We start from the raw sequence: 27,649 nt of genomic DNA, 5'->3' as shown, positions 1-27,649 counted from the left end.
TGAGAAGGTTTGGTGCCAAGTGTTGATGAACAATGCAATTTAATGATTTTACTCAGATATTTTTGGTCAGGAAAGTAGACTTTTTACAGTCTCTGTTTTAGTATTAAAGCTGATCACACCTTGTGTTACCAATAAGCCAATGTGATGAAATCTTTCAAATACGTGATATTCTTAGAGATTCTCACAAAATAAAGTTTAACACAACTAGCATCACAAAATGCCTTTTTATGTACTTTGTATTTAATTTGGACCAGTGGTAGAAAAATAATTTAGATATACAATAATTACTTATTCTGTCTTCTAAATAAATTGTGTCTGTAAATATTTAAGTGCCTCAGGAACTATACTTTGTAACTTTGTTCAAACTAGCCATGATAATTTTTAGAAATACCATATTTATAGTTAGTAGTCTTTTACCTGGTTTCACTTGTTCCACAAAAATTGTGTAAATTTTAATTTGAATGTATGAAAAAAGTCCTTTAGAAAAGAAGTGCTTTCACAATATTGATTTTAAACAATTAATGCTTTTTGTGAATTTATCTCTCATAGGTATGTGGTTATGATACTACAGCACCAAATGCAGGTCCTTTGTTTAAAGTTCCTGTAACAGTTATAATACCTACAAAGTAAGTTAGTGATACCACTCTGTGTTTTTGAACTGTTTTTGGATTTGAATCTGTCTGGAAATATTCTGCTTTCTTCATTCAACTCTTAGCTTGTATGTAGTATTTATGTGTATTTAAACCTTTACTCTTTTATTTATAGGGTAAATGAAATCACTGCTTACGACACACCTTTCAAGGATATGTATTTTAAGCCTGGACAAATCAGGCGTCACTTTATTAAAGTTCCTCAGGGAGCTACATGGGCAGGTAAGAATATAAAAATTGTATAAATTGTGATATATATAAAATTGTGGTGTAGGGGTAGTATTACTGACCTCACAGTAAGGAGACCAGGGTTCATGTCCCAGGTTCTTCCTGTTTGGAAGTTTGCATTTTCTCCCCGTGTCCACTTGGGTTTCCTCTGGAGTTCCGGGTTCCTCCCACAGTCCAAAGACATGCAGGTTAGGTGGATTGACAAAACGTAATTGTTGTGTGTGGTGTGTGTGCATGTCTGGGAGTGTGTACACAGTGTGATGGACTGGCACCCTGTCCAGGGGTTGTTCCTGCCTTGTGCCCTGTGCTTACAAGAATAGACTTCAGCCTCCAGCAACACTGCTTATGATTAAGCAGGCTTTGAAAATGCTATGGTGAAGTATTAAAATAGTAATAATAGTAAATTTATTTAAGGTTCAAATTAAAAGAGCATTGTCTTTTTTTCCTCATTTTCTCCTTGTTATGAGTTTTACTGTATAACACTAAATTGTAAGAACAATTGAACATATGTTAAAGAATACAATGCTTAGGTAAAATTAACACAAATAATGTTTCAACACTATTCACAATCCACAACCTCTCTGAAAATTTTTAAAATCACTTAATCCATTATGTAGTTGCCACTCAAAGATACTGAAATATTTAGATGGTTTATAGTAGCCTTGCATACCTCCTTAAGGACAACACTAATAATTTTTTCTAAATTCTAAACAAGCTTTGGACAGTTCCTCTAGTGAAATTTTTTTTTTTTTTTTGTAATTTTAAATAGAATAGGAAATCCATTTGTCAATTTCCTATGGTATACAATATAGCCTAGGATATCTGAACTTTTTTTTTTTTTTGTGGAATATTACCCTATTTGATAATATTTGGAACACTGCTATGAGGGGATTAGGTGTACTTATTTCAGCACTTTTTAATAGGTAGAGAGAGAGATTTTATTTCCCTATTATTTTCCAAAACTAAATTTGTAATCCAGGTTTTTCTGGTAGGTCTTCGTATTCTGTCCGAGTTAAGCTGTTATTAGTCCCTACAAAGGTTGTGTACTTAGCATATATTTTTAAAACCCTGAGGCAGCCTCTTTTGCAAATTACTTTCTTCTTTCAAGAAGTGTAGCTAACTGTCCTTTAGGAGGAATGCTTCCTTTAATAACTACTTTTACTGCTGAAGGGGTAGTTTCTTTCCTTACTGTGGTGCCACTTTTAGGTAAGTTAGACTCCCATAACCTCTGCTGTCCCTTTTGTCTGGGACCAGAGAGTTGCTTTCCCAGAGCTAACCTATTCCTTAAAATTTCAGATATTTTCCTAGAAAGAAATCTGCAGAGCAGATTAAGTGATGATAATAACATGATAAAAATTATACAAATGATTTGTTGAATAGTAGTGTTTCATAGGGAATTAATTTTAAGTTTATTTCTGTGGTAAATATGTTATTTTAACTAGTAAAAAAGACACATGTTAATATTTTGAAAGACATATTGTATACTTAAGTAATTTAGGTGAGCTATTTTTCAGACCTGTTAAGCACAGATCAGTGTGAAAGAAGTATATTAGTAAAATACCCAAATATAATTTGCACAACTCATTTTTCTCTTTCATATTTGCTCACAGTTAAGGCCAAACACTTTGCTCTATCCTGATGAAAATATAGGATGTGTTCTTTATTAAAAACATTACATTCTGTTGGTATTTCTATAACTTGTATTGGGGATTTGCTTTTCTGTCAGGACCAGTTATTCAGGCTTTAAAGAGGAAAATTTACAAGCTGAAATAAAGTCTCTCAAGGTAATTTTGAATGAGTAAATTAATCAGTAACTAAGGCCACACAGAATGTTTCTTTCTTTTAAGACCGAGGATTTTGAAAATTCATCAACACTAAATAAGAGTGTTGAAAATGTTTAAAATTTTGTACAGTGCTGTTTATTTGAGATCTCTCCATGAAATTGAACTTTCCCAGCAATTTTTCCTGAAGAATAAGTGTAACACATTTCACGGAAATCAGTTTACTCGGATCCAAGTTGTTTCATGCAGACGGACAGGCAGACACAAAGACAATAGGAATAGGTTGTTTTTTATATGGATGGAGCTAAAGATATATTTGAAGTATTATGTACATACATATTATAGTGTTTTATCATTTGAAGCATACTGTATATGCAGCCTTGGTGGGTATCTTCAGTTGTGTGCTTTGAGCAGACATGTTCCTTAATTTGAATTTTTTCAGGAATAATTTAATTGTGCTGCAGTGTGGGTTCAGGATTTCTTTAAATGCTGTAAATGGAAAAAGTATAAAAGAATTTAGTTAGGCTTTTACAAATTTTGGTAATAGGTGCTATTTACAGCATGCAATGAATTTACATTTTTTTGTTCATTTAAAATACAGTCTGTGTAGAATGTGGATAACTATTAACTGTACTACTCAAATTTGTGCTTAGACCAAAGATATAAATGTAGCCACTTTCTGTGGTTATTTTGTAAAAGTTCTAATGTGCTTGTTCTGACTTTAAGTTTATAAAGCTTATTTTGTTATTAAATTGGTTATTATATTTTATACTTTTCTCTGAATTTTTGTACTACTTAGCACAGTAAGAGTATACTACTTAGAAATCAGTTAAGAAGTATAATAGGGTAAGAAGTATAATATCACAGTCCTGTTTGAACTTCCCTGTTGTTAGGGTTAATGGGAAACATACACCAACCCCAAACCCAAAAGCGAACACTGATTTCACACCTCCCATGCAACTCCTATTTGCCCTCAGTGAGCGCTTCATTTTTGGAGACAACAGGCTTTTTCAAGAGTGCTAATTGAAAGTAAAGAAAAGCACTACAACATAAAACAATAATTGACATAAAACATGATTTCCTTGTACAGTTGTTGAGTGTATAAGTAAAAAAAAAAAAAAAGGTGCAATACATGTTTCAACGTGCTGCTTTAAGTTTATTTGATGATTGGAATTATTGCTGCCTCTAGTTTATTGTGATCTATAATCTATTTTTTTATTATGAAAATCATGTTTCCAATGTATTTAAATTTCATTTTTTGAATGCTTAGTTGAAACTTTTTCATTTAATATATCCCTGTCTAACACAAAGTAAAAAACATCCAGGAGATTAAGAATTTAAAACACAGTAACTTTTATTGATAGTAAAAAAAAAAAAAAATTATACAAAGATAACATTTTTTTTTTACACTTTTTTTTTTTTTCCCCCCCCAGAGGTTACCTTAACTTCCAACTCAAGTGATGTGTCTTCAAAATTCGTCCTTCATGCAGTTCATCTTGTTAAACAGAAAGCTTATCGTGCTAATGAATTCTACAAGTTTTCTTCTCTTCTAGAAAAGGGTTCAGTTACAGAAGTGTTTCCTGTGCTTGTAAGTAAAGTTATTCAAGTTTGTTTTTATCATAGACCTTTTTGGTCCTGTAAAATCGTGATTGTGCCAGTGTTCATTCAGATTATATCTTATTTTGCCTTGATTTTTTTTTTTCTTTTTTGCTAAATATAGACCATGGAAAGATGAAGTATGTTTTATTGGTATCTATGAGTGCAACTAATTCATTTATTTGTACATGTTCCACATCTGGTTATGGCTGATGCATATTAATATACATTTATTTTTTTAGCTGAGTGTTTTATCCCAATTCCTTTTCAGGATCACAGAGTTAATCATTTTCAAAAATTAATCCTCTTTTTGCTTTCCAGATCACATTTTTAAATTTTCCTTGCATAATTTATTAAAACATAAAGATTGTATGTTGTTTTTTTTTTGTAATTGCTGTATTTAGAAATGGCCAAAAATTATTGTTTTATGTTCAGAATTCGAAGAAGAGATCTGACAATACCAAATGGAGTTTCTTCCCAAGAGTCTTCCCCAAAAACTAATTTTATTGTGAATATTTTGATAGCAGTTTTCAGATGTTGAAGATTTCTAATTTATTTTTACAGGAAGGAAGGACAGTTGAGTTTTGCATTGCTCGATGGTGGGCAAGTCTGGGTGATGTTACAATTGATTATGTAATAAGTTTTCATGGCTTGACCTGTTCTCCCTCACCTCTTCACATTGTGAGTATCTGCTTTAGTAGATGATTTATCAGAATACCACACTAAAATTGCTTTTATTTTTAAATCATTTGCAAAATACTCAAAATTCTGCTTATCTTAAGTTTTTTGATACAGGTGGAATCCTGTTGTACCAAAATTCATTGGACCATAAAAATATTTAGTTATAACAAAAATGGGGAAAATAGTGTGCTCTCGTGACTGGGGCATCTGTGATTCACCATCTCTAACAGTAGTGGCGCAAAGATAGCTCCATAACTTCTTTGCTGCATCTGGTAAACAGTAAACCAAAGGTAAAGCAATTGGTTGTCCTCTGCAGGATCAGGCTTGTCGCACAATATTTCGAACATTTAACACTTGGCTTTGACCTGCTCTTCCTCACAGTCCTAGTCTGCCACATTGGTGATTCTGAGCCACTGGTGTTCTTCTAATTTGAAGATGAGCACTAAAGCAGGACGTTTGCCCCGTGTCATGGCTTCTATCTCGTGTGCTGGAGTACTGATGTAACTGTTCCTATTTTAAATGAAGTCTTTAAACTGTACCTGCATTCTCTAAGCAGTAATAAAGTTCCTGTATTTTTTTTTTTTAAAGAAACACAGGTATGAAAACAGAATGAAAATGAGACGTTAGATGAAACTTTCTTTTCAGCATAAACTGATGATGTTTCTCACTTTTTTTGATCATTGCAAAATAAAATATTGAAGCATTATGAAACTCAAACAGTACAGTATCTGGACACAACTACCCACATGGACACACAGTGGAGCACTGACTCAGAATTTGGCTATACCTATATGATGTGTTGCCAACATTCTCGCTGAGACAAGATGGCAAATTGTACAACAAACTGTCACTTTCTTTTTGTCTAACAAGAAAGAGACAGCCTGTTGCAGGGTCTCCGAGTCTCTGCAAAAGTATAGGCATGACATTGAGTATTTTTTGCATCTCATTATCTTCGGGCCATTTTTGGTCGAAAAAACATTTGTTATACTGAAATTTACATTTCATTAAAACTAAATCTGTTAAATAGGATGTTGCATGAACATTTTTCTGGGCCAACAAAAAGTATCCGTTATTCTGAAAATTTTGTTATTTCAGTATTTGCTATAACAGGATTTGACCTGTTTTCACTTTACAACTTTTTTAGTTGTCTGAATTCTTTTTGTTTTTTGCTTCTCATGATAAAGAAAGTAAATCTCTTTAAAGACTCTTGGTTTTCTTGCTTTTTTGTCATTTGTTCTTTAGCATGCTTCTGAAGGTGTTACTAGATTTGAAGTATTGTCTGCATTAAAATATGAAGACATTTCACCAAGTATAAACTTTAAAAATTGGGTGCAACCATTAAGGTAAAAATCATTTATCTTGGCAAATTACTTTGTGAGACATCTTTTGGGTGCTGCATGCTTAGGAGCAACACACAGACCACAAGAATAACCTGTGCAAACAACTGTAGACATGTTATGTGGGTCTTACTAAAGTATGTTATTTATAATCTTATTTTTACAGGTGAATCAAATTTTTTTTTTTTTTTGTCTTTTTTTCATATCCGGCATTTTATCATACATTTCAGTCTGGTCAGGTGTAAAAACAACTTACTGTTTTTGAAAACACAATAGATTATTCCTTATCTTAATTATTGAAATATATTTCTATCCTTGTGTGTCTCGCATGCTACTGACAGCCCAAGGATTTTCAGTTATTTTCTGAATATTTTTAACATATAACAAAAGAAAACTTCAAGAAATGAGCATTTAATGTTTTTACTTTCTTTTTATATACATTATATACTTTATTTTTTGTATTTACATTTGTTGGAACTTGTATTTTTTCTAGTTTATTTAAATTTGAAAAGATTCTGACTTAATAAGAATGCTTTTATATCTGATTAAAACACAGCTCTTTGAGAAAAAGAGGCACTAGTTTTTAAGATACTGTAAAATGGTGTTAAATCTGTTGCTGTCAGAACAGTATTCAAAATCCAGTATAAAGTTTCAAGAGCTCTACTTACCTTTGTACTATTCAAAATGCAAGTTTTCCAATAGGAGAGAGCAGTGTTTTTAAGTTCTGAGCTGCATTATGTTGTTCAGTTATGTAAGGCTGACTGATGCAAGAATTATAGGTTACTCTGCAGGGCTTCATTGTTTTATGGTACCACATTTCTTGGTGTGTGGCTTTCAGATTTTGATCCTGTTTTTTCATGAGGTTAGCAGCTTGATATCAACAATTTAGGTATGCAAATTAATAAGCTTGAACTCTATATACAGTATTTTAGTAAAAGTACAGCATACTGAATCTTTGTAGTTTATACATAAAAAAATAACACTACCAAATTACAAATTTCCTGTTAACAGTTTTTTTTTTTAATAATCTTATGTACATTACTGAACACTTGTGCTTGTATGTTTTAAAAAGGAACACGAGAAGTAAAGGGGGTTTGAGGTGGGAAAACCTCAATCAGTGTAGTGACTGTTTAAACAAATAAAGAAGAAAGTGCTTCTGGATTTACTTTTTAAAAAGTTCTCTCTTCATAGAGAGTTTCTAGAATACACTAATCATGGAAAGACATTAGAGTTGACAAATGGTAATGTTTTCAGTGTATACTAATATGAATAGATTTTACAGTAAAATACAGATGGGCTATGAACAAGTTATCTGAACATTTATCTAACATTGTATGAAAGTTGGAACTTTCACTAAATAATGCATAATGCTTTATTACTTATTTTACAGAAAACTTTTTCAAAGTGACAATGAAGTTATATTACTATATATAATTAAAATAAACCACAAGTATGCACAGTATGTCGACTTTACAGTATACTTAAACATCCTACAGGTACCTCTTTAGAGTTGGAAAAGCCATAATGATTTCATGAAAACCCTACCACTATCTGACGATAGTGTTGTCTCTGATGTCTCTGCAGTGATGTGCTGCCTTTTCTGAGGGTTCACTGAGTGTCGCCTTCCCCTCCCACAGCTAAACTCTCTGAGATAACACAGCTGGCACATGTACTTGTAGTGGTTTCTAAAATTCTACTAACTGGCCAGCTGCATGGCTGTGCGCGCTGCCTAAGAACACAATGATTAATAATGATGACTTACTGTGCAGTGCTCATACCTCAACTATGATGATGGCTATTTATCTCCTTCAAAACTAACATAGTTCTCTTCAATGTGAGTAAAAAACAGCACTGGCTAGATGAAAACAGAATTCAATTGAAAAGAAAATTTTGTGGGTTTTGTGTGCTGTTTGTATCTGTGGAATTGCCCTAAATTGAGATTCCTATAACCTGAGACTTTCGTGTATGTAACACACAATAATGCAAACATACATGTACAAAAAATAACATTTTCTTTATTGATAATTCTAATAGCTGAACATATTAAAATTGATTAAATAAACACATGGTCACAAAGTTTCATAGATGGCTAAAAATTAATGTGTGAAAAGCAAGCTGGTTGAAAAATGTAACATCTTTCTCTGTAAAGTTTGTTGGAATTTAAAAAAAAATAATAATACTTTATCTAAAAAGTTAAAAAAAAAAAAAAAAAAAAAAATCCTCTAATTATTCCAGAATGATATCATAACAACATACATCAAAATGGGATGTGGTGTTTTCCAGTTAAAACAATAATTCTAAAAATATACTGTATGGAATGAAAGATGAGACATGCAAATGTGCATTAACTCAGCACATTAGTCATACCTCCTTCTCTACTAATAAAAATGGAGAAATTAGAAAGGGAACAAATGTGCAATCAGGGATTAATCAGATTCTTAAAAGTCTTTGCAAATAGTGCAGATAAGTTAGGTTGCATCTCTAAAGATGCTAATTAAACCAGAAACTTTTCTGGTATGTGCTTTAATCACAATGTTACATTTCATACATTTTACTTTTATAGATTCTATTTCTTTTATAAAAATGTCTGATTCAGCACTTCATATTTAAGACAGCATGTGTAATGCAGTGATTTATGTTTTCACACTAATTATTGCACTAAGATAATAAACCTAGAATAAAATGTAATTTAGTTTGAAATAAAAGGAGAAGTTCTGAGCAAGCAAGACACTCAAAATTGTTTCAGTGCCACAGCTGATTTGCTCAGGACATTGTCAAACTATGAGTGTTTCTGTAACTGTTTATCTAAACCTGCCATTTGGATAATAAACTATAAACGTAATATATGTATGAATGAATATTTAAAATGAGAAATAAATAGCTCAATAGTAATCAGACCAAGAAAAAGGATAATATATCACATCCAGTCATTGTTAGGGCAACACCATAGTATTATTGCATATGTAACTTAAAGCATTCTGTCTATGCTTCGGTAAATAAGAGATGTATCTTAATTTATTTATTTTTTGTTTTAGACCTGTGCTTGTAAAAATTAAACCTTTAGGCTGCCGAGATGTCTTTACAAACAATCGTCAACTGTATGAGATTATTCTGACATATAACTTTCATCAGGTAGGTGATTTTAAAGAATATTTTAAGGCAGTTTCAAAATACTTTTATCACTTAAGTATTCCATTTGTACACAATCAGGACTTATTCTTTCATGCCTCTGTCACTTCCAATTTCAAGTGAATATCTTTTTCACTTTTAAAAAGATACTGTCTAGGCTTTTATTTCACATACCTTGGATGAAGTTATCTATTTATAAATTAACACTGCACTCTTACAAATCTAATTTGACCTACTTTTTAATGTTGAAAAATGATTCATCACACGATGGACACAAAAATATATTTATACAGTAGAAGAAACAGCATATTAAATTAGACATCCCATTTTTTTCTGTTTATACTTTGAAGCTGAACTATACGTTCTATATTTCCTACTGGCTTAGTCAGTGTACAGTACATAATGAAGTTTAATCAGCAACTTAAGTCAGTCTAAACTGACACTGTTTTGTGCAGCACCCACCTAACCAATTTAAGAAACTAATTTAAAGATATTGTTTTCTGCAGCTTCATCACAGAATAATTTTATATTTCAACCCTTTTAACATCTGCAATATGTACTTTTTTCTGATTTTGGGGATATTTATACTGGCAACCTTTTTCACCCTTTGATCAGCTATGTCTTAAATATTACATTCTTCCAACACATACCTAATTTTTTCTATTTTTAATTCAGGAACCTGATTAAAAGAAGTCTGCCCTAACTTTTATCAGCATCCATGCTTTACTATAGTGTATCTAGTAATGAGGAAAATATCAGCAGTATATCTAGACTTTATCAGTAATGTTATAATGTGCACAATTATTATACAAGTAATTATACAATTATGGCAATTCTGGGATTAATTAGAATATATTCATTTGATTTAAATAAGCCATGGCAGGGCTGAAACATCAATGTGCACTTAATGAGATGGGTCTACTATCAGAGTTGTAGTGTACTCACTGTTATCTACATTAAGACCCTGTACAGAATCCATTAAAATGGCTAACAGGATGTTAGATTACATTGAGTGATATGTAGAGTACAAGTCAAAGGAGGTTATTCTTATGCTAAATAATGCACTTGTGAAGCCTCACCTGGAATACTGCTTGTAGTTTTGGTCTCCTGGCTACAAAAAAGACATAGCAGCACTAGAACAAGTTCTGAGAAGAGCATCTTGACTGAATTTAAAACTGAAATGAATAAAGTCTGAAAGAATAAAATATTTCCATTCTAAGCAAACAGAGATTAACTCTTGATAAGAGAATGGAACTCAGTTATTCCTACTGCACATTTTTCATCAATCCATATAAAAAATGCTGCAATTCAGCATAAAGTGCATTTTGCATTTCTTTCAAGATTAAAATTCTCTAAAATACTGTATATCGGGGACTGGACCCTAATTGTAAACGATGCCATCTAACTTGCTAAGTCATATGTTTTGGGACTGTTGTAAATTAAGACAGATATTTGCCTATGTATCAGATAGTGTCGGATTTACAGTTAGTCCTGTGATGGCATGATGGCAGAGTAACATCAGATTGGAGTAGACTTCTTATTCTTCTTCTTTCGGCTGCTCCCGTTAGGGGTTGCCACAGTGGATCATCTTCTTCCATATCTTTCTGTCCTTTGCATCTTGTTCTGTTACACCCATCATCTGCATGTCCTCTCTCACCACATCCATAAACCTTCGCTTAGGCCTTCCTCTTTTCCTCTTCCCTGGGAGCTCTATACTTAGCATCCTTCTCCCATTATACCCAGCATCTCTCCTCTGCACATGTCCAAACCAATGCAATCTCTCCTCTCTGACTTTGTCTCCCAACCGTCCAACTTAAGCTGACCCTCTAATGCACTCATTTCTAATCCTGTCCATCCTTGTCACACCCAGTGCAAATCTTAGCATCTTTAACTCTGCTGCCTCCACCTCTGTCTCCTGCTTTCTGGTCAGTGCCACTGTCTCCAACCCATATAACATAGCTGGTCTCACTGCCGTCCTGTAGACCTTCCCTTTCACTCTTGCTGATACCTGTCTGTCACAAATTACTCCTGACACTCTTCTCCACCCATTCCACCCTGCCTGCACTCTCTTTTTCACCTCTCTTCCACGATCCCTATTACTCTGTATTGTTGTTCCCAAGTATTTAAACTCATTCACATTCGCCAACTCTACTCCCTGCATCCTCACCATTCCACTGACCTCCCTCTCATTTACACACATGTATTCTGTCTTGTTCCTACTGACCTTCATTCCTCTCCTCTCTAGAGCATATCTCCACCTCTCCAGGGTCTCCTCAGCCTGATCCCTACTATCGCTACAGATTACAATGTCATCAGCAAACATCATAGTCCACGGGGACTCCTGTCTAATCTTGTCTGTCAACCTGTCCATCACCATTGCAAATAAGAAAGGGCTCAGAGCTGATCCCTGATGTAATCCCACCTCCACCTTGAATGCATCCGTCATTCCTACCGCAGATCTCACCACAGTCACACTTCCCTTGTACATATCCTGTACAACTCTTACGTACTTCTCTGCCACTCCCGACTTCCTCATACAATACCACAGCTCCTCTCGAGGCATCCTGTCATATGCTTTCTCCAGGTCCACAAAGACACAATGCAACTCCTTCTGGTGTTCTTTCTTGGCATGAAACCATACTGCTGCTCACTAATCATCACCTCACTTTTTAACCTAGCTTCCACTACTCTTTCCCATAGCTTCATGCTGTGGCTCATCAATTTTATTCCCCTGTAGTTACTGCAGTCCTGCACATCTCCCTTATTCTTAAATATTGGCATCAGTACACTTCTCCACTCCTCAGGTATTCACTCACTTTCCAAGATTCCATTAAACAATCTGGTTAAAAACTCCACTGTCATCTCTCCTAAACACCTCCATGCTTCTATAGGTATGTCATCTGGACCAACGGCCTTTCCATTTTTCATCCTCTTCATAGCTGTCCTTACTTCCTCCTTGCTAATCCGTTGCACTTCCTGATTCACTATCTCCACATCATCCAACCTTCTCTCTCTCTCTCTCTCTCTCTCGTTCTCTTCATTCGTCAACCTCTCAAAGTACTCTTTCCATGTGCTCAACACACTCTCCTTTTGTGAGTAAGTTTCCATCTTTATCCTTTATCACCCTAACCTGCTGCACATCTTTCCCAGCTCGGTCCCTCTGTCTAGCCAATTGGTACAGGTCCTTTTCTCCCTCCTTAGTATACAACCTCTCATACAACTCATCATATGCCTTTTCTTTAGCCTTCGCCACCTCTCTCTTCTCCTTGCGCCTTATCTCCTTGTACTCTTGTCTACTTTTTGCATCTCTGACTAAACCACTTCTTCTTTGCCATCCTCTTCCTCTGTATACTCTCCTGTATTTCCTCATTACACTACCAGGTTTCCTTTTCCTCCTTCCTCTTTCCAGATGTCACACCAAGCACCCTTCTTGCTGTCACCCTTGCTACATGTGCTGGAGTTTCTCAGCTGTCTGGTAACTCTTCGCTGCCGTCCAGTGCCTGTCTCACCTCCTCCCTAAACTCAACCTTGCAGTCTTCCTTTTTCAACTTCCACCATTTGATCATTGGCTCTACCCTCACTCTCTTCCTCTTCTTGATCTCCAACGTCATCCTACAGACCACCATCCTATGCTGCTTAACTACGCTTTCCCCTGCCACCACTTTGCAGTCTTCAATCTCCTTCAGATCAACTCTTCTGCATAGGATGTAATCTACCTGTGTGCATCTTCCTCCACTCTTGTATGTAACGCTATGTTCCTCCCTCTTCTTAAAATACGTAATACGTATTCACCACAGCCATGTCCATCCTTTTGGCAAAATCCACTATCCTCTGACCTTCTTCATTCCTCTCCTTGACACCATACCTACCCATCACCTCCTTGTCCCCACTGTTCCCTTCACCAACATGCCCGTTGAAATCCGCTCCAATCACCACTTTCTGTCCCTTGGGTACACTGTTCATCACTTCATCCAACTCACTCCAAAAATCTTCTTTGCATACCCAACTTGCGGTGCATATGCACTAACAACATTCCTCATCACATCTCCAATTTCCAGCTTCATAATCATTACTCTGCCTGACACTCTTTTCACCTCCAAAACACTCTTGACATACTCCTACTCCATTTCTCCTCCCATCCACACCATGATAGAACAATTTGAATCCACCTCCGTTCCACTTGGCCTTACTCCCCTTCCATTTAGTGTCTTGCACGCACAATATATCAACCTTCCTTCTCTCCATCATATTTTCTAACTCTCTCCCCTTACCAGTCATACTGCCAACATTCAAAGTTCCTACCCTCAGTTCCGCTGTCTTTACTTTCCTCCTCTCCTCCTGCCTCCGGACACATCTCCCCCCTCTTCTTCTCCTTCTTCTTCTTCGGCCAACAGTAGCCCAATTTCCACCAGCACCATGTTGGCTAACAGTACTGGTGGCTGTCGTTGTTAACCTGGGGCTCAACCGATCCGGTATGAAAATTTGTATTGTTGTCCGCATATTGATTTGGCAAAATTTTACACTGGATGCCCTTCCTGATGTAACCCTCCCCATTTATCTGGGCTTGGGACCAGCACGAAGAAACACACTGGCTTGTGCTTCCCCTGTAGCTTTAAATTCATAGTGATTTCTTACATTACATTACATTGTTAGCTCATCCAGTTTTTAAATGATGGAACATTACAGAAATGTGTTAATGTTATTCTAAAATAAGTGTACCAGGTTCCAGTCTTTGTTTTACCTCGTTGTTATAATTAATATGAGGAAATATTTTGTAATGAGCCTTTTCAAATAGATCTGGGAAAGGGGGAGTGCAGCTTATGATTAAAGCATTCTAAAACCCCTCCTTGAAATGTTGCATTAATTATAGTTTTGATTAGACTATAGTTTATATCTTGTAATGTGATTTACGTTTTTCTTAAAAGCACTGTAATGTAATGCTGTAATGTGTTTACTTTTTGGAAAACAGCAAAATAGCATATTATGGCAGAAGTTTGCTAGTTATTTCTAAACTCATAACTGTTCATTGTTTCTGTGAGATACGAGAGTTTCAGAGATGATTTTCATTCATATTTTACTTACAGCCTAAAAGTGGAGAAGTAACTCCAAATTGCCCTTTACTTTGTGAGTTACTTTATGAGTCAGAATTTGACAGTCAACTATGGATGCTTTTTGACCAAAATAAAAGACTTCTTGGGACAGGAGATGCATACCCACATCAGGTATGATTAATCACCTATTTTAGCTGACTTGTTGGAATTATTTCTTTGGTATAGTATGTTGCCATATTCAATTTCTTTATAACTTTAGATTTTTCAATTTGTTTGAACACTTGGTTGACATATTATTTGATACTTTAACAAAGTTTTTCCCTCTTTTTGCAGTATTCGCTTAAGTTGGAGAAAGGAGACTATACTGTACGGCTTCAAGTCCGTCATGAACACATTACTGAGTTAGAACGGTTGAAGGATTTGCCTTTTAATATTTCTCACAGACTTTCTAATACGTTAAGCTTAGAAATTTATGAAACTCATAAAAATGCCCTAATAGGCAAGAAAAAAGCCAATACATTAACTTTTCCGCCAAACTGCTCTCATCCTTTCTTCATAACATCTTTACCAGATGATAAGTAAGTACAAAAAAAATATATATATGTGGCAAGTTTATATCAACATTGTAAAAAAATTGTTTGGTTCATAGATGATATTTTGATTTTAATATCTTGTTTTTGATAATTATTTTGTATTACTATTCTCTGCTTGCAGAAGCCTCATTCGTGTTTGGGTCAGCACATCTGACATGACTCTGACTAATGCTAAATTCTATTCTATAAAGAATACTAGGTGGCGTTTAAGGGCACTCCTGACTCCTCTATAAACCTTGAATGATCACCAAAGAGACCAGTGTTCTATAAAAAGGGAGTGTTATTAAGAAAATAATAGCACTGGGGGCATAAATACAAGGAGGTAAAAAGTAACAAATCACCTAAAGCCCGTATTTGCCAGAATGGGCCTTTCTAAACATTGTTCTTACACCATTGTTTGTCTAGAATTGGCCTAATAAACATTTCCACCCTTTTAAAAACAATAAGACCTCCTGCATGTTCCTCTGTACTCTTTCTGTTACTCTAACCTGTTACTCTAACCTGTCATGCTTTGGTCAATGAAATCCTAATTCCTGCTTATTGTTCAACTCCAGTCCTTTTGGCTGGAATGAATTTTTAAGACCTGGCCATTGGCTGTTTCCATGGTGATCCCCAAAAGTATTGCCAAAATCTTGAATACCCTCTGGAACATCTTGACCATATTCCTGGAGCTTCACCTAGAGGACCATAGGTTTACCTTCAATCTTGAAACCTAGTTCTCATATAAAGGGACAGTCATTCCCCAGGTAGCCTGTACACCGTAACACATGGCAGATGGTCATGTATAATGGATCTCCCTGCTGCCACCTATTGGAATGGAGGACATCTAAGCCATTACCCATAATCCTTCAATGCCCTGTGTCTAATTCTGTGCCCTCGAAATTCTTGGTTCCAAGGCACTCACTACAAACATATACTTTTACTGTCCCTAGTTGTAGTTCTTTCATCTTCCCAGTCTTTCACAACTGATGTAGAGTTATCATTTTGTTGACTGCTTTGTTGCTGATGCATGCTAATATAATAGAAATCAAGCTTTCAATTTGGTGTACTTCTTTTGCCCTTGTCTTCACTCTGAAGTGCATATTACATTTTGAAACCTTTAGCCCTTAATAAATTGACAAACGTTTACAGCATTGTAAAAGACTACATTATGGAACTCTGTGAAGCTATATAATGTTTGCCATAGACCAGAAGGAAATGTAATATTTATATATACACACAGTATAACATAACAATTTTATGTAATGTTTCTGTAGATAACTATTTTATCTAGTTTTATTTGGTAACTATTATTATATGTATCTTAGATTTTGCTAAATTGCTTGTGATGCTTAATAGAAATAATCATATTTTGGTATGTGGTATATTTTTTTGGTGTTCATTTCCATTTAAAGACTTTTAGACCTATCTATTAAAAGGCTAAGCAATTTCACATTAGTGTTAAGCAAAGTTTATTTACACATAGTTTTTTCTTTAAGTATTTGCTTAAAAAAATTTAATTGGTACGTTATAATGTAACTGTTTATACTACTTATTTTTCTTGTGCCTGTACAGTTGTGCCTCATAATTCGAACAATTCTAACTTCAAACCTTCAAGAGTTTGAACACTAAATTCAAGAGAAATCTGATCCAGATTTTGATTGATGCTTCAACGGGAGGCGTTCAATAATTTATCTACCTTAGTTAGAAAGAAAAGGGTTTTCAAAAAATGTGTTTTATTTTTCAATATAGTCCCCTGATAGCTCAATACACTTCTTCCACATTTCCTGCAATGACTTTAAACTCCTTTGGGAAAAAAAAAAATCATCTTTTTGGCCTTGACGTCTTCATCACTTGAAAACCGCTGTCCATGGAGAGATTTCTTCAAACTCGGAACAGGAAATAATCTGAAGAAACCAGGTCAGGACTGAAGGTTGGATGGTTCAGCTGCTGGAACCCACATTGTCGGATGGCAGGCTGTGGTTGACGTGACATATGAACTGGTTCATTGTTGTGAAGAAGTAGCATGTCTGCTGTGAGTTTTCCTCGTCGTTTCTCCATAATTGACTCCCGCTAAGCGATTGTTGTGTTGGTATAACTCTCCCCAGTTATGGTTGTCTTGTGTGGACATGAACTCCAGAAGCAATAGTCCTTCAATATTCCAGAAGACAATTGCCATGTCTTTGCCTGTAGATTTTTCAGTCTTGAACTTTTTTGGGGTGGGGAATGACTTCCATTGGATTGACTCCATTTTGGACTCAGGATCTCTGTGATAGAACAAAGTCTCATTTCCAGTCACCAAACAATGAAAAAAAATTAATTTGGTTTTCACAGAGCATCTCCAAGTTCTCCTAACAGCACTTGAGCCTTGTGGCTTTCTCACATGGCATCAGCATTCTTGGAAACCATCTTGCACTGACCTTTTGACATGCCAAATTTTCATGAATTATTTTCCAAACTGTACCTGCTGAGATGCCCATTTCTTCATCTATTCAGAAAACCTTAATTCGTCTATTTGACAAAATTAAATCCTCAACTTTCTTACACCTTTCTGAGGAAGTTGCTTCTACAGGCCATCCAGTGTGAGGTTCACCTTCAATGGACTCTCTACCCAATTAAACTGCTTGCTCCAAATTTTTATTTTGTAGGATGATGGGGTATACTCACCATAAAGTGCAGTCATGCATTTATGGATCTCCTTTTGTCTTTTTCGCTTCTTTTGTGAGAGATTTTATCACTGAACGGTGCTCTAAATCTAGCATTTTCTTATTTGATTCGCACAAGGATTCTCCTGACATCCTTTATCTTGGAATGTTAGTCTCACACTGAGCCACATCTATGCATAAGTAACCTTGAGGCATGTCACAACATGCCGTGACTTGTTTCAACATGCTTGCTACTTCCTTTCATACTCCAGTAGATAAATTATTGAACACCACTCATATATTCAAACTGCGTGTACAGAGAAAAAATGCAGCAACAGATGGCGCCTAAGTCATCTCTCATTGTGAAAGCATCTCTTGCATTACACTTGTGTGTCTTCAGTGTATTTTTCACTTTATTTTTGGTGTGCTTGGTTATACATGTAACTCCTATCTATTATGGTATCCACATGGGACATCACCACTCCTCACATAGGAACAGTAAATTCAGTTTTCATTTTATTATGCAGTATTCATGTATTTTATTTAATGTTTTTCATGTTTTAATTTATTATTTAGGGCATTTAGTTGTGTTTTATAGTTTGAAAGTTCCTAACAAGAATAACTTTTGATTATCAGATCCTTTATAATCCTTATTAGTGCCTTCAAGTCTGTCATAGTTATATGTTTACAGAGTATCTAAACTTGCATGAAAAAAATAAGTTTATTATGTAAAACCTGGTCACTTGGCAGGTTTTAAGTTTTATTATTCTAGTGGAAAGAGGTAGGTTTTAAATTTTGCAAATAAAAGACAAGTTAATATTATTGCATGATCGTATACTAAAATTTGAAAAGGAATGCAGTGATTCACAATATTTGATATCTTTTCTTTTTTTGGTGTAGGATTCCAAAAGGTGCAGGGCCTGGGTGCTACCTTGTTGGAACCCTTTCAGTATCGAAGAGTGAACATGGGAAAAAAGCAGTGAGTTGATTGTTAGTTGCATGTCTGCTCACTCCAGTTTTTGTTTGTTTGTTTGTTTGTTTGTTTGTTTGGTTTGTCTTTTTTTTTTAAACTATCAACAGGTTCGCTTTAGCTTTATTACTGTACCATTTCCCATATTGTAAGTGCCTTCTGCAATGTGTGTGCATGAAGTTGCATAAAGTTGAACATTTTGATAGCAAAAGGAGAAGCCTTGGGACAAAATAGTTTACAAAATGTATTTTTTGCAGGTTAATTTCATTTCTGAAGTGCAAATAATATTAGTCACAATAATTTACATTTAAAGTAAAGACATTACGTACCTGTAAAATTTGCATTTGTGAAAATTTAATGTTAACACATCTGCTGTCAAGGACATTTGGAACCTCTAAATGGCTTTGCCTTCTTAGAGGTATTTTTAATTCTAATTTTAATTGAATCATTAACTGAAAACCTAAACTAGAATGTCTTTAACATAAGCCTAGGCTTCTCCCCAGATGGTTTTATCAATATGCAAATCTTGTTTTATAGAATTACAACTCCATCCTTTTGCCCATTCCATTATTTACTTTAATTGGTCAGTGGCTGTATCTTGTTGTAGTTTACACTAGCAAATGCAAATTTTGGAATTCATTTTTTGCCACACAGTTTACTTTGATTGTCCTTTTTTAAAAAAGTTTTATAAACATTGTGCAGTGTTTTTAATAGCTTTATAAATAATAAAATTGGAAGTAAATATGCAGTTATACAGAAAGAAGCAGACTTATCGTAGTAGTAGAAGAAATAAGTTACAACACAATATGAAGGGTAATAAGAATGTGTCTTGCAGCAAGGGCCCAATTTTAAAATTGGACTTTGTATGTACAGATTGCCAGAGTTTCACATCATATGATTGCATTATGTGCCAACTAAGTGAATTGTGTTTAATTTTTTTGACATATTACTCCCTATGTAACAATTTCACTTTATTAAAGAGTGCTTATGAGGGCAGTGTTTCCAAAGAGCCATTGACTATGTTCACTAAGATTTATAAATGCATTGTAAAAATAAGCTCTTGTACAGCATATTGTACTAAGCTGTTATTGGATTTTCAATTTTCACAGAAAAATTTAAAAAGTGTCATTTTCTTTTTTTAGAATTGGAAGTGTAAATTACTTTTGTCCAAATGAACTTGTTCAGAATGTCAATTGAAATAAATTCATGAGAACAGAATGTACAGCTTCTTAAGGAGGAATACTGTATTCTATAAAAGTAATTAACATTAAAATATTACATGGTTTTTTAAATTCTAATTTTAAATGATGAAAATTGCACATCAATGATGCTTTTTGCTTGCACATCGGTGTTTTCATTTGCAGTGTTTTGCTATTTGCCAACAGAAATTCTGGGGAGAACCCTGACAAACGTTTCCTTATTAATGTATTTTTAGTTGCATGGTAATTGAAAGACAAATTCAGTACATTCCATTCCAAGCTTCAATTGTTATTTTCTGAATTATTCAGGCAGAATAGTTATTCTGTATGCAGAAAAAGACATTTTAAATAGGAATATTATCCACATTTGTGTAGTAAATATGCATGTTTTCTTACTTTATGTTGTTCTGACTCCCAGGGGCAGGCTTCTTCAAAACGGCAAGGAAAATTTAAAAAGGTACTGAATCCATCAGTGAAATACCGTTTTGTAATCTTTACTTTCTTAGTTTTTCTGTTAGTGGGTGCTCAGTTTTAGTTTTCATGCATCACTGTCTTAGATTTCATTTTAAGATTTTAATCAGAGTCTGTTTAATGCAGTTGGTTCAGCTCCTTGCTTCGTTTCTTTCTTTTAAATCAGTAAATTACAGTTTTTAACAAAGATAGTTATTATTTTAAGTAAATTCACCATTAGCTATATGATTTTAATGTTCATATTTCTGTTTAGATAATTTCCTGCTCATGTGCTCATAAACTTAGTACATAGAAACATCTGAATTTTCCCTTTCTCCTTTTGCTGAAATTCACTATGTGGGACTCTGTGAATGACTGACATCTCAAGCCAAGTGCTGACTCCTTTTTTGTGGCTAATTCTGTCAGGCTACTGTCAGCCTTGTAGTGCAGTAAAAGAGTTCAGTAAATTGATGGATGAACATCTGTTAGAATGCAGTTCATCTCCACATGGTCTTTTGGCCTTTGAACTCTTTTGTTATTCAGTTTCATCTTTAATGAAGTGTATTAGATGATTTTTAATTGCAGTGAAATGTAAAGTTCCATAGTTTATTTTAGTCATTGATGTGCAATATATTCTACCAAATGCCCTTCACAAAATATATAGAGGTGTTTTTAATAAGTCATATGGCATTTGTAGATGAGAATTTTCGTAAAGTCTTCATGCCGATTCAGATCATTACAGTGTTGTTGTAAATAATTTGGCAATTGGCACTGGCACTACAAATTATGATCAATGTATGACAAGTTTAAGTAAAGTCAGGAAAGTTGTTTTTATATTGTTACCTTCTTTCCTGAGCAGACCTAATTACTCTCTATACTTACTGTATTGCCACCTATTTCAACAAAGAACCTGGGCTGACAGTGAGTGTGTTTACATGCACACACAAAGCTGGGACTAAGAGTTACCCAATTAAGGCAGAAACCTGGTTTCTTAAAAACCTCCAGTTGCATGCACAAGGTTACTTATGGAGCTCTCTTTTGCCAAAACACTCCCAATGTCATTAAACTGTGCTAAAAAGAGTTAACCATCCTAATTGACTGCTGTGAATATGAAAACAAGCATGGAGTCTGTCTCCCAAGCAGTGTAGGCAATTCTACTTTCAAAATGAACTTAATTACATTATTCATTATGTAAAATAAAGGTAATTAAATATGTTATATAGTTTCTATTTATAAAATATAATGTGCTACAGTGTGTTACATTTGCATTACTTTTTCTTCTTTTGTATGAAACACTGTCCATTTGACTGGCCGGCATTTGTTATTGAATCCTTACCAAGAACACGATCAACTGTAATAATTTTATTCTGTTTTATAAATGTGTAGTCCTTCATGTGCTGTGAAGTAAATCACATTTATCCCCTTTTTACATCTCCAAACTGAGACACTGATTTGTAGTATGGACACTAGTAGGTGTGAGTAAATGTGTGCCCAGGTTTCTACCTTGAACACAAAACTGGCAGGATAGGCACATCCCTTGCAAAACCTAGCAAAATAAATGGGTTTGTAAAATCAGCTAGTAAGTTTCAATGAATTATAACAATTTCTAGAAAACTAGTAATAAGGTAATCAGTTAAAACAACAATGTAATGCTTATCAAAAGATATGAAACTATAAAATAAAGCCTTTAAAAGCCTTAAAATTTAATAAAAATTCTAAATGCACAACAAGCTGTATACCTGGAAGAAAGAGGATGGATGTTAGTTACTTCACAAAACATAAAGGACTGAACGTTTTTTGGTAATTAAAAAGTACTACTGACACATTTCCAGCATTCAGTCTAATAACCATTTGTGGTTAACCACAGTCACTGTTCCAGTAAGTCCACAAATATAGGAGAATACAGGGAGAACATGCAAACATACAAACCCAAGACAGACCCTTGCTCTGTAAGGCTAGAATGCTAGCTCTGTGCTACTACACTGGCTACTTTAAAACATTTGTAAAACTCATTAAACTTTAACCTGATTAAAATTAAATGTAATCCTACAACGTCTGTTCAGTTTTTATCACTCGATTGTATGTTGCGTGTATGCTTAATCTGTACTTCAGCAGAAGACAATATCTTTGCGAAATAACACGGTACTTTTACTGTATGAAATTACATGATCATTATTGTGAAATGCTACAGTTTTTTTTATTTGGTGTGGTAGGAATTTGCTTCTGTAATTTTCTCTATTCAGGCTGAAACAAAGTAAATTTTCATTTAAGTTTTCAATGTCCATAAGCCCCAAACTTCTGCAAGTAAACAGTTCTAGAGAGTACATTTGTCCATGATCAGACTTTTAAATCATTTCACTTCTTAAAATGTGAAAAGAATCGGTTTCTCAATTTCTCCTTTGACTGACAAGCTGCCTTCTTTTTAAATTTAGAATAAAATAACAGTGTTTTTTTTTTTTTTTTTGCATGTAAATCCAGTGCAGTGTCACCACAGTTACCGGGGCACATTTGAAAACAAAGTTACACTACAGGTCTGGACCAAAATGAAGCTGTGGTTATTGTATGCTATCTGAACCACAGACAAAAACTACTTTTCAAGCAGGCTTAGTTAAGCAGGAACAAATTGTTTATAGAAAGGATTATGTCAGCTTTTTAATAATCCATCCATCCATCCATTATTCAATCTGCTATATCCTAACACAGAGTCACGGGGGGTCAGCTGGAGCCAATCCCAGCCAGCACAGGGCGCAAGGCAGGAACAAAACCTGGCCAGGGCGCCAGCCCACCGCAGAGTTTTCATACTTAAATTTCTGTTTCACTGTATACAGTACCAAAAACACAATTGTATGTACTGTATGTTAAAACTGATAGCTCACATCTGATATGCACAGCACAGTGCACCAACTGTGTTATTTATAGGTCAATGTTACCTAAACATTACAGTGTAATAAATATTAATAGGTAACATTGGACTACTTTTCAATATTCTTATAATTCAATTTATTCTGTTTTTATATAATGAGGCTTTGGGTATGTTCTAGTCATTTTTGACTCAAGAAAATTATTGTATGACTAAATATTTCCATCTATTCATTTTTTAATCTATTTCATTTACCAGTCAAAGGCAGCTCTGGGATACCGGCTTAAGAGGCAGAGTTTCAAAGAAAGTCATAGCTGAAACTGGCAAATAAAAAGAAAAGATTAAAATGGATAAAAGAACACAGGCATTGCATGGAAGTTGTCTGTAAAAGCATATTATGGTTGGCATCCTGGAGTCATCTTTTGTCTCACATGACCCTGGTATTTAGTGTGGTTTTTAAGGAAGAAGCCAACTTTGGACCTGTAGTGTGTTTAACAAAGTATAGACTATGATGTACTGTACTTATCCTCTTATGCAGTTGAGCATATGGGCCTTCCCCTTCATTTTCTGCTCTGGTTAGATCCAGTTTGCCATTTTCTCTGAAGACATTAAGACACCTTTGTATGAAATCTTTAGTTTCTTGGCAGTTTGTCACATAGAAAAAAACTTCCTTCTGCCAAAAAATAGACTTGCATATTTCTTGAGAAAGCTGTTTCAGTTTTGACATTTTTGAACCAAGAACTGAACTTTAAGAGTGCTAGTACCTTGCAATCCAGGTGAACAGAATAACAGGTTTCAGTGGTGCTAATGTAAGTACAAAGGTTTCTCTAATAATCAATTACCATGTATTCATTACAAGTTAAGGATACCATAAAGGAGTATACAATTAGGACACTGAAGTAATACCTGCTGAAAATCGAGCTTTGCAATTATACGTGAATTATAAATTAAAAAACCAGTCAGGCAGTAATAGCCATTAACAACATTAGTAATGTCTTGGCTGTATTGGTATATCACTTTAATGGTATCTTTAATGGTAAAAAAAAAAAAGATAAATTTCTATCCAAAAACATGAAAATTTCAGGGTGTGTCCAGATTTTTGACTAGGTAGTGTATGCAGAGTTTACAGTTAGAAATTGGTTTTAAAGCCTATTTAAGTTCAACTTTCATAATCTTGCGGAGAGTTTTAAGTAACGTATTACAGGTCTTATCCTCTATTAACCTTACAAAGGAAAAAGCAGTATTGTTAAAATCAATGTACTGCCTCAATTCATACACCTTTTCCTATGCTCTTAACATTATATAAATGCGTTAACTTCGCTTATATGGTAGAAAAAAGGCACAGCTTGAAAAGTAATTTTTTTTAGAAACACCCAAAAAAGGTAGCACTCTACATAAGTTTGATTTTTACTACTGGGTAGCTAACATCCATGAGTTAAGAGGAGTCGATTAGCACTGAACTCAGTTTTGCATGGATAGTCACAGACAAAAACCTGCACCTGCCTTTTCTGTTTTTTGTATGCCAGCATTTACAAATTGTTGTGAATATAGCAGAACTTCATTTGTTCAGCACTAAATGAGGATCTGGTGTCCTTGAAGGTGTTTTATGAAGAAAGAACTGCTACTTTCAGTTTTAATTTTACAAATTAGCTATAATTTTCAAAACGTCTTAATACACAGAAGCACTGGATTGATTTAATGTATATAACAAGTATGGCAATTAGATTCTTATACAGTATGTCAGTAACTCGGAGATGTCACTTTAAAAAGTTGCCCTTCTTCATCCTTATTATTTTTGCTAATTGTTGTAAAGGTTTACAATTGTTTCTATAGCAATACATCTCCAGAAAACTTGAAACAGTGCTGAGAAAGGACCTTTTAAATTTTCAGTACGTAATGGAAGTCAACCCTAGATAGAATGCATTCTTTCTCATTCAGTGCAAAGACTTGGTCTAATTCAGTTCAAAACTGCATATCACTTACAGTATATTCCTTTTGATGAAGATTGTAAAGAAATATATTCTGGGCTGTTCATAGTTTTTAACCACTTTGTTTTCCTGCTTGTTTAAACAAATCTCTTTATGTGTACTTACAGTTCGGTCCATAAATATTTGGACAGAGACAACTTATTTCTAATTTTGGTTCTGTACATTACCACAATGAATTTTAAATGAAACAACTCATATGCAGTTGAAGTGCAGACTTTCAGCTTTAATTCAGTGGGGTGAACAAAACGATTGCATAAAAATGTGAGGCAACTAAAGCATTTTTTTTAACACAATCCCTTCATTTCGGGGGCTCAAAAGTAATTGGACAATTGACTCAAAGGCTATTTCATAGGCAGGTGTGGGCAAGTCCATCGTTATGTCATTATCAATTAAGCAGATAAAAGGCCTGGAGTTTATTTGAGGTGTAGTGCTTGCATGTGGAAGATTTTGCTGTGAACAGACAACATGCAGTCAAAGGAGCTCTCCATGCAGGTGAAAGAAGCCATCCTTAAGCTGCTAAAACAGAAAAAACCCATCCGAGAAATTGCTACAATATTACGAGTGACAAAATCTACAGTTTGGTACATCCTGAGAAAGAAAGCAAGCACTGGTGAACTCAGCAACGCAAAAAGACCTGGACGTCCACGGAAGACAACAGTGGTGGATGATCGCAGAATCATTTCCATGGTGAAGAGAAACCCCTTCACAACAGCCAATCAAGTGAACAGCACTCTCCAGGGGGTAGGCATATCGATATCCAAGTCTACCATAGAGAGAAGGCTGCATGAAAGTAAATACAGAGGGTGCACTGCAAGGTGCAAGCCACTCATAAGCCTCAAGAATAGAAAGGCTAGATTGAACTTTGCTAAAGAACATCTGAAAAAGACAGCACAGTTCTGGAAAAGTATTCTTTGGACAGATGAAATCAAGATCAACCTCTACCAGAATGATGGCAAGAAAAAAGTATGGAGAAGGGGTGGATCAGCTCATTATCCAAAGCATACCACATCATCTGTAAAACACGGTGGAGGCAGTGTGATGGCTTGGGCGTGCATGGCTGCCAGTGGCACTTGGGACACTAGTGTTTATTAATGATGTGACACAGGACAGAAGCAGCCGAATGAATTCTGAAGTGTTCAGAGACATACTGTCTGCTTAAATCCAGCTAAATGCAGTCAAATTGGTTGGGCGGCATTTCATGATACAGATGGACAATGACCCAAAACATACAGCCAAAGCAACCCAGGAGTTTATTAAAGCAAAGAAGTGGAAAATTCTTGAATGGCCAAGTCAGTCACCTGATCTTAACCCAATTGAGCATGCATTTCACTTGTTGAAGACTAAACTTCGGACAGAAAGGCCCACAAACAAACAGCAACTGAAAGCCGCTGCAGATACTTTCTTATAATCACTAAAAGAGATGGAAACTTGTTTGATATGAGAATTTTGTTTTGTTTTTAAGGTCATATTCTCAGTAGCACCTGTATTGCTTTAAAGAGCTGCAGCTATTAACTTCAGATTAATTTTATTTTTCAAAGAATAAAGCTCAGGTGTCTATAAATCAGGTTACATTTAAGCATGTTTTTAAAACATATGTGAATCAAAATATAAATTATGAAGAACAGTCTCCATGTCACAAATGTTTTCTTTTTGAATGAAATTTGAGATTATTTGCAAGCCTGCTTGATAAGCTTGTTGAAAGAGCAGAGACAAGAGCTCACCTGATTGGGAGGAAGAAGTGCCAGAATTGTTTGAGTAGAAGGAGAGGTGAAGGAGTGCTTGATTAACTGATCAATTAATTAATTGATTAATTGAAAAATGTGCCAGCCATTGAATTAGTACCGTTTAGCTAGGCCCAGACAGGCACTAGTCTTTTATTTTATGTATTGTGCTTTACACCTTCTTCAGTATGTAGCCATACCTAAAAATATACCTGTCTGTTTACCTGGGCCACCGCGGTATCTCTCTGGGTGTGAAGATGAATTACAAGTACCTCCTTATTCCTGGTCAGCACTCTACAAATAAGTAGGTTTCCTGTGGGATTTTCGCTTCTCTTTGTAGCTGGTAGATTATCAAGTTACTACTTACGTACAATGCAACAATGCAACTTTGCATTTGCTTTGCTTAATAAAGATTCTTCATTAAAGCACTTTTTTATATGGTGATAGTATACAGTGAATATGCACATTAAACACCTTCAACTCTAATAATTATGCTTTCTATTAAGCTTATAACTGTATAGGTAAGGCATATGTTTTCATATTCAGACAGTATCAAACATGGCCACAGTTTGCTATAGTTCGTAATATTTATATAGTCATTGTTAATCAGTCTATGCAATCTTAGTTAAATGTATTCTTACTGAAGAGAACAGCAAAATATTTTAGTTTGAGAAGGATTCTGGGATATTTAACAAGCTCAAATTATACTGAACATCTAAGAGTGTAGTTTTGAAATCAGTCCTTCACATTTTTAATAAAGGATTGACAGCAGCATGTAAGGGCATCAGGAC

At 34.8% G+C, this 27,649-nt stretch overlaps 1 protein-coding gene across 2 annotated transcripts in view; it reads left to right on the top strand.

The window, feature by feature from the left end:
- Window positions 1-27,649, top strand: part of tpp2 (tripeptidyl peptidase 2) — a 119,352-nt gene that overhangs the window by 74,184 nt on the left and 17,519 nt on the right. Inside the window, exons 15-24 of one of the 2 annotated variants that reach the window (XM_028800051.2) lie at window positions 550-626; window positions 766-872; window positions 4,093-4,247; window positions 4,820-4,936; window positions 6,179-6,279; window positions 9,309-9,405; window positions 14,487-14,624; window positions 14,787-15,031; window positions 18,571-18,649; window positions 20,258-20,296. In XM_028800051.2, coding sequence (XP_028655884.1) covers window positions 550-626; window positions 766-872; window positions 4,093-4,247; window positions 4,820-4,936; window positions 6,179-6,279; window positions 9,309-9,405; window positions 14,487-14,624; window positions 14,787-15,031; window positions 18,571-18,649; window positions 20,258-20,296 — 1,155 coding nt within the window. The remainder of the gene's footprint in view (window positions 1-549; window positions 627-765; window positions 873-4,092; window positions 4,248-4,819; window positions 4,937-6,178; window positions 6,280-9,308; window positions 9,406-14,486; window positions 14,625-14,786; window positions 15,032-18,570; window positions 18,650-20,257; window positions 20,297-27,649) is intronic. The other variant, XM_028800052.2, reaches the window with a different exon arrangement.

The sequence above is a fragment of the Erpetoichthys calabaricus genome, chromosome 4 (assembly GCF_900747795.2).
Source record: "Erpetoichthys calabaricus chromosome 4, fErpCal1.3, whole genome shotgun sequence".
NCBI lineage: Eukaryota > Metazoa > Chordata > Cladistia > Polypteriformes > Polypteridae > Erpetoichthys > Erpetoichthys calabaricus.
The sequence above is the reverse complement of the archived record's forward strand: the minus strand, read 5'-3'. Positions and strand labels throughout refer to the sequence as shown.